At 40.9% G+C, this 8,623-nt stretch overlaps 1 protein-coding gene across 1 annotated transcript; it reads left to right on the plus strand.

Moving 5' to 3' along the window:
* Positions 1–2,273: 2,273 nt before the first annotated feature.
* On the plus strand, positions 2,274–7,936 carry FGF23 (fibroblast growth factor 23). The gene is made up of 3 exons (XM_074983654.1): positions 2,274–2,496; positions 5,107–5,210; positions 7,520–7,936. The coding sequence occupies exons 1-3, from the start codon at positions 2,274–2,276 to the stop codon at positions 7,934–7,936; spliced, it is 744 nt and encodes a 247-aa protein (XP_074839755.1).
* The last annotated feature ends 687 nt before the right edge of the window (positions 7,937–8,623 follow it).

The following is an 8,623-nucleotide window of genomic DNA, read 5'->3' on the forward strand; positions in this document are numbered from 1 at the left end:
GGCACTCCAAGGAAGATACTGTCCCTTACTATCTGCCTGCAAACTACCTAGAACTATGGGGTCTAGATCTCAACTGGGACCTCTAAATACTATCTTAATACAAATAAATACACCAATAATATTGGGTTCAGAAATTGTTGATTCCAGACTTTAAAAAGAAAAACTCAGTTATTTTTTTCTCCCCAAAAACCATTCAACACCTATCACTTTCCCTTTACAGGACGCTGAAGCTCATGCTTTACATTTTGTAGTAATTCATTCTTCTTGCCATCATCTCTGTCAAATGCACCAAACCTACTTAGAGCTCAAATAGTCAGAGAAATTGATGTACAGAATTCAGTGTGTTGGGCAAGCAAGTAAATGACCAAAGTACAAAGTAACAAATGGTTCATACTGAAAGAAAACAAAAAAGCAATAAACTATATTTTAACCCCCCCATACATTAATTTTTAAAACAATATAAATGACTTTAAAAGCAAAAACCTTAAAAAGCAAAATCTACATTAACAATACGACAGATAAAACTTTAAACAAATTTGCTTTGGCCTTTGAGCTTAAACAAATACAGCTCAGTAAAATTAGTGGCAGTGCTGATCTTATGAGAACCTTTCTCAAACTAACTGGTTCTGCACATAACATAGAAAGAATGTAACATCTGACGACAGGCAGAAATGCAGCCTGGACAGAGTTTCTTCAAAAAAGTAGTTTCATTCGCATTAAAACTAAAATATGAAGAGAGATTTGGTATTTATGTGGATTACAAAATATAGAGTAAATACTGTAGAAAGTTTTATGACAGTTATAAATTTGTAGGCTTTGGGAGATAAGTCACTCTTTAAGTAGCAGAGATTATGAGAAAATTTTCCAGGGCATAGACTATTCTACATTTGTGTACTATGGGGTTTCTTGCACTTTCCTCTGATGCTTCCTACCCCCTCATAGAGGTCTGGAGTAGATATAGATTAGACCAAGTATGATAATTTCTGTGATGCAATATTAGACTGAAATAGCTAAATTTATATTTTCCCAACTATGTATTAAAGTGATGAGTACTTCACTTCAATATAGCTTCAATTAAAATGCTTTATTTAAAATGTAGTGAGAGTATATAAACCCTTACAGTTATTGTAGCATAACACTTTCCTAGTATAAAGTACTTATGAGCTGGGATCTTCATATGACATAAACAAGTCCAGTTTTACTAAAGCACTGAAGCATTTTTGATTTACACCAATCTCAGTTCTCACCCCACACACTTTGGGCCACATTTTGTTCTTATTTACAAAGGTGTGTATCCATTGACGTCAGCCTGGATGTGTAATAGAGCTTAGCTTTTAATTTTTTTTTTTATGTGCTAGGTTTTATGTTGACAACATCCTCTACATGTGATTTGGAACATGCTTGCTATATTTGCAATACTACAAAAAGCTCACAGGTTAAATATTTTCAGTTCACAAGGGTTATTCTGGATGGTAAACCTAGAATCTGTGAAGTGAGTGTTCCCTAAACACATACACAAGAAATGAACACCCAGAATCTCTCAGCCATAGTTTTATAGAAAGTTTCCGGGTACTTCAAAATCAAATCATTTAAGTGCCTCAAAGTGAATAACTCACACAGGAAAGATAAAAAGAATAGCTAGTGTCACTGGCCTGGATTTGCCCCCTCCCCTGTCCTTTAGTGCCTGCCGCAGCAGTTCCATCAATGTTATTTTCATGGAGTTAAACCAACATGAAAATCAGGCCCATGCATTTGCAAAATAGGCTTTTAATAGATCTGGGCACAGATTATAGGTCTGTGCCTACAAAAGTGTAACATGCCCTTGAGTCCCTTTGATTTGAAATGTAAGGGATTTTTTTCCCAAAACAATATCCGTGTGATGGTCTGTTTTATTTATTGGTAGGGAAGTGAAATCTTTCAGATGTCAAAGTTTGGTAACTAACATTTGAAGACGTGATTAGTTTCTGGGAGCTGTCTTTAGAAATCTTACATTTCCTCCAGAGATCCTATGCGCATTCCTTTTCCCTGGATCTTTTGAGGTCTCAGGACAGTCCTAAAAATGTTACTTTCACAAAACCAAGGATGTGGACAAGTTTTTCCTGTGTGATGTCATTCAGCTGCCCTTTATAAGCCACTGCAAAAAAGTAGGGAACCCATCTGAAGATTCATGCTCCAAATATTTGCAGAGAAGGCAAAGGGACACACAGGCACATAGGAGGAGTGAAAAGTATCAAGTTTCAGATAACTTCACTAGCCACTAAGGAAGGAGCACCATGTCACAGCCCAGCCAGTGCAGCTGCCTGGACTTCATGCTGTTTGTGCTATGCTGCTTCAAGTCTATTGCCGCATTTCCCTACTTCTCTCCACTGCTGAATCCTAGCTGGGGAAACACAGACAGCCTGATGCACCTGTACACATCTACTGAGAAGAACAGTGTCCATCTGCAAATCAATCCCGATGGGCATGTTGACGGCACACCTCACCAAAGCATTTACAGTAAGTAGCATACTATCCACAGCGCCCCCTCACAAATAGGGGAAAGAGTCCGTGACTTTTTATTGTACAGAGTCCATGGGAAGAACATACAATTTCATGTTAGATGGGACAATGGATACCTGTAAAAGCAGGAGCCAGAAAGTACACTGAGCTAATATTAAGACCATATGCTGGAACTTATTCAGACAATAATAGTTATGGCTAATGAACAGTTGCATTGTTTCCAAGTAACAAATATAATTTATTTAAAATCTCTTTGTTTAAAAAACTTAAAGCTCTTAAAAATGTACACATTTTAATAGTGATAATGTATGACAGGTCCTAGTACCTGTAGCAATCTCCAATCAAAAACCATCAGAAACATCTCTCCAAGACACATCCTTAACATACTCTGGTGGAGTCCAAATTTCAGTCAGATGGTGGCATGCTCGGTGAAGCCACTTATGCCTCTAATAGCAATATTTTTCAAAGAAAAGCCTAATGAGTAAACTCACAAAAATGGATGCACACTAGTTGTGCCCACAAACCTGTATTGGTGGGCACAGAAGGAGAATTGCATCTATGCAAATGCCTGCCTAACTGCTCATTTGAAAGGGCACACATGATTCCTTTCTCTGAAAATCTGCTCAAGAGCCAAATTTTAAAGTGTGCATCTAATATCTCTATGTGTAAAGCACATCTGTGCACCTTGGATGTGCAGCTGCACATATGACCGCAAATTAAATAATGGGGATTTGAAAATGGCCAGATGGCGATTGGCGAGCAGTTAAGTCATATGAATTTGCCATACTAACTTCAGTGATAAAACAAACCTGCAGCCATGTAGCACTATGAAGACTAACAAAATAATTTATTGGGCGATGAGCTTTCATGGGGCAGACCTACTTCTTCAGAGGTGGAGGTAGTGGGTCTGTCCCATGAAAGCTCATCACCTAATAAATGATTTTGTCAGTCTTTAAAGTGCTACAGGACTGCTGGTTTGTTTTGTTTGAATACAGACTAACACGGCTCCCTCTCTGTTACTATTTGATCTCAGTGATGTTACTTGTGTAAATAACTGATCTCTGTTGGGACTAAAAGGTTCACAAGTTTGCCCAAGGAGATCCTTTTTGTGCGTAATATAAGCATGTCTTTGGTTGTTGAAAGGTTAGCCCTAACACCATAGCTTGTAGAAACCCAGGCTCTCTATTCAGGTATCTTTAATGCTCTTTATAAAGTGCTTTGCTCTTTTCTAAACAAACTACGGTCAATAGTGAAGACTGGTTAACACATTGAACCCATTGTAATTCTACTCATCACGAAAAAAGTCTTCCCATTGACAGGGAAGTCAGGGGGATGGGTAAGAAAGAGAAAAGTTTGTTTTCTGTTTATATAAAAGGTATTATTGCATAAATTATAATTGCTTTGATCAAACAAGAAGCAGCATGTTTGTATAGTCTTATACAAAAGGGCCTGTATCTTCTCTCTGTTATGCCAGTTTTACATTACTATTATTCCATAAACTTCATTTAGTTATATGGCCATAATACCTGTGTGACTAAGTGGAGAATAAGCCCCAGTCAGATTACAGTAGACCCTCGCTTTTCACAGACTCGATTTACGTGTTTCTGTATTAACACAAACCGAGTTTGGGGGGATCCTGCTTTCTTGAACCTTGCCTTGCTGCTTATCCCTGCACTGCCAGCCAGCTCAGGGGCTCCTTAGGAGGCAACTCCTGCCTTGAGGCTGTCCAGCACTGCAACACCAGGGGTGCAATGGGGTGGGCATGGCTGGAATCACCCAGGGCTCCACTGCCACATCTGGAGCTGCCGTTGCCTGAGCAGCCCTAGGGCCAAACAGTGCTGCAGCTGGGGGGCAGCAGGGGTGCCATGGCTGCTCCGCACAGCCAGCGGCTGGAGCAGGAGGTGCCCTGCCCACCCCATAACCCTGCCCCTGTCCACCTGCAGCGGGGGCTAAAGCCGCCAGCTGGAGCAGAGGCTCCAGCTGCTGGCTTCCTCCAGCCAGGACGCAACCTCTGCATAAATCTAGGGTTTACTGTATACCCATTGTTAATCATTCAATAGTAAAATGCACCTGTAGCAATGAGGTGAGCAGGCTGGAAAGTGGCAATAAATATTCAGTATGCTGCAGCATTGCTAAGATATAATGATCTCCCCTGGGACGAAGTGCAAGATGTACAGAGTAACTCTGCAGCTGTCTTGCGTGCATTCAGCCAGCGTATCCATTGCTGCTACACATTCCTTGTCATCATGGCATAAAAGAATGCTGCATCCTCCAGGGAAAAAGAGAGGCTTCAGCAAGGTTTCTCACTAATGGTAAAATACTGAACAGCTGAATTACAGAGGGAATTTGCTCAAAAAAGAGTTCAAGAAGTATTTCCAAAGTTAAAGCCAGAACAAAAATGTGGAAAATGTTCTGTATATTGGGCTTAAATATTTAAAGAATAGGAGGATATTCTGCAAAACTGTAGTTAAATTCCAAACACAAAAAATGGATGCTAAGAAACTTGTTAATAAAATTTATTTTAATTTTAATCTATGTTCATTTTATTAAAACTAATAAAAGGAGCACCTGTGCCCAAGCTTTATACAGCTTCATTTTCCTATACAGGTGCCCTAATGATCAAATCAGAGGATGCTGGCTATGTGGTGATAACTGGTGTAAAGAGTGGGCGCTACCTATGTATGGACGTAAAAGGAAATATATTTGGATCGGTGAGTACCCCTAACTTTACTAAGATTAAACTGAAATGCAGAGCAGGTCTTTTTATTATGGGGAATGCTCCTTACCTGGTATAAAGTTATATACCTCAGGTAAAGTGAGCTGTGCAGATATACAACAGTTAAGGACCTGCCCTTGGTTTAGGTTAAACTTGTTCTTTTTAGTCAGTTATGTTGAGCTTCATTCTACTAAACTGGTGCAAGGGAGATCTCCACAAAAGCCAGCATATTACAGTGGAGTAAGCAAGGTCAATAGTGCTCAGCCAGAATTTTTGCTGTCTGAATCTGAGGCTGGGAAATGGCTCCGACATTAGAACCTTCACAGAGAGAGTTTTATCGGAATAAGGATCTTTGCAGAAAACCTCTCAGGAGCTCTCAGATGCAAGGGGAATGGTAGATGAACATTAAGTTGTTACTTAGTCTCAGTCAGAGACTGGTGAAAGGTAAAGGTTGGATCCTGCAATGCACTGAGCATGTCATAGAAGGTACTAAACACTTCAGCTCCCACTGGAATCAAGGAGCTATGCCTACACTACACGGTGTTGCTTTCAAAACAGGTGTTTTGTCAACAAACTCCCTGGAGCATCCATGCATAAAAAGCATTCCGCCGACAGTTACTCAACAGAATGCGGCACTTTTGCCAACAGACTTCTGCCTATCCCCAACAAGACAGAACACCTTTCTCAACAGATGCTGTCAACAAAAAAGCTGTGTGGATGGTCTGGGAGGCCCTCTGTCGACAGAGGGGGCTTCTGGTTCACTAGGCAGTCCTGTTTGCTGAGCTTCTGGTTGGCTGTTCTGTCGAGAGGGTGGCCGAGCAGTCTGGCTGCTCTCTGTTGACAGAGCAGATCAACAGAGTGATCTGCTTTGTTGTGCGACCAGGATCTGTTGACAGAGCATTTGTCAGACAATATCTTCCGCCAGTGATTTCTGTTGACAGATCGCTATAGTGTAGACATAGCCAATGGGTACGTCTACACAGCCAGGTTATTCTGGAGTTATTATTCCAAAATAAGCTATTCCAAAATAATAGGTCTACACTATAAGGAAGCCCTGGAATAAGCAAAACTTATTCTCACACAACAAGAAGTTCTGTTGCATCTTATAGACTAACAGATATTTTGGAGCATAAGCTTTCGTGGGCAATGACCCACTTTGTCTGATGAAGCGGGTCTTTGCCCACGAAAGCTTATGCTCCAAATTATCTGTTAGTCTATAAGGTGCCAAAGGACATCTTGTTGTTCTTGAAGATACAGACTAACACAGCTACCTCTCTGATACTTATTCTGAAACAATGTGTCCACTGAGCCTATTTTGGAGGAAATACCATGTCTATGGCCGTGTCTACCCTAGCCCCGAACTTCGAAATGGCCATGCAAATGGCCATTTCGAAGTTTACTAATGAAGTGCTGAAATGCATATTCAGCACTTCATTAGCATGCAGGCGGCCGCAGCACTTTGAAATTGACGCTCTTCACCGCTGTGCGGCTCGTCCCGACGGGGCTCCTTTTCGAAAGGACCCCGGCTACTTTGAAGTCCCCTTATTCCCATAAACTGATGGGAATAAGGGGACTTTGAAGTAGCCGGGGTCCTTTTGAAAAGAAGCCCTGTCGGGACGAGACGTGCGGCGGCGAGGCTCATCAATTTCAAAGTGCCGCGGCCGCCTGCATGCTAATGAAGCGCTGAATATGCATTTCAGCGCTTCATTAGTAAACTTCAAAATGGCCATTTGCGTGGCCATTTCAAAGTTTGGGGCTAGTGTAGACGTAGCCACCTAGTGCGAGCTATTCAAAACTTTATTGGTGGTGCTCCAAAACAGGGCCTTAAGAACAGAGCTCAGCTCAGGTCAAAGCAATTTGACCTGAATTTGGATGAAATGAATCTTCAGTTTCAGGATGATCCACATTCAGATCAGGTCAAATTGTTTTTTGGTGGTTTATTTTTTTTGGAGGGGGGTGAGGAAGTTAGTGGAAGTGGGCGAGATATTTTTTTAAATCAAAATATTTGATTTTTGACATTTTCTAAATTAAGGGTTTAAATTTGAAGTACCCTTTAAATTTTTAAATTTAATGCTTAAAGTTTTAAAGAGTTAAAAACACAATTCTTTAAACTGACAAATCAGTTATTTGCACAACTCTTCCCCTGAGGTGCCTGCCAAATTGAAAGGTGCAATCCTGTGCTCCTTTCTCACACAAAATAGCCAGTTGAAGCCAGTGGGACTACTTCTTTGACTAATGACTGCAGGATCTGGCCCATAGCATTAAATCCTTCCATTAATGATGGTTCTATTTTTGTTTTCCAAGCATTACTTCAATCAAGAGGACTGCATGTTTAAACAGAGAACACTAGAAAATGGATATGACGTGTACCAATCGCCCACGCACAACTTTCTGGTCAGCCTGGGCAGGGCTAAACAAGCTTTCTTCCCTGGTATGAATCCACCACCGTACTCCCAGTTCTTGCCCAGGAGAAATGAAATCCCTCTGATCCAATTCAACACACCTGAACCCCACAGGCACACTAGAAATGCAGATGTTGATCCCCTCCAGATTTTGATCTCTCGGGGAGACATAGGATCTCAGAGGTTGCAGACTCACTTTGCTCACCTGCCTAGAGAACCCATGAGAATCAATCCAAATGATGTGGTCAGCCCGGATGACCCACTCGCCATGATGGATGTCAGAAGGCATGCAAGTCCACGCTTTTACATTACAAGATAGCCAGGAGAGTGGGAGACATGGGTGAATATATTAGAACTGACTACCACCCTAACATCTTGTACATTCAATATCTAATTTTCACAAAGCCTGTTAGAAACCTGAAAAGCATTGAAAGCTTTTGAACTTAAGCTTTGTTCCTGCCAATGACATTACAGAAACATGGAATGGTATGTTATTTTATAGGTGGAGCTTTATCTTACTTGAAATAAGCTACATTTGCAAGGCAATAACACGGACCAAACATTTTAGGGTCTTGACTGACCTCTAGTTTAAATCAGAGTTATTCTGCCAAAGGTTAAATTGTTAATAATTGTTACTAACATGGCCACAAAAAGAATCACATCTTAAGATGTTTAGAACTCTAATTTATGCAGTGAAGTTTGCTTCTAACCTACTTTTCAAATGCTAGGTCAGGAAGCTGAACAAGTACAGCCGTCAAAATAAGCAATTGTGTATTATACAGAAAACTTTCTGATGTACGCTTCTTGTAGTTAAGCTTAGAGCCTGAGGGTATGGCTACACTTACTGCAGGTCTGACATGCTGTGATTAATCCACCAGAATTCAATTTTCTGTGTGAATGAAGACTCAGCAAAATTGATCTCTCTGGGCTCAGCTGTCAAACCTGGTACTCTACGCTGCTGTGTGGAGTAAGAGACATCTGCTCTCTTTTATGACTCAACTGTGCC

Source organism: Carettochelys insculpta, chromosome 1, assembly GCF_033958435.1.
Source record: "Carettochelys insculpta isolate YL-2023 chromosome 1, ASM3395843v1, whole genome shotgun sequence".
NCBI classification, from domain to species: Eukaryota; Metazoa; Chordata; order Testudines; family Carettochelyidae; genus Carettochelys; species Carettochelys insculpta.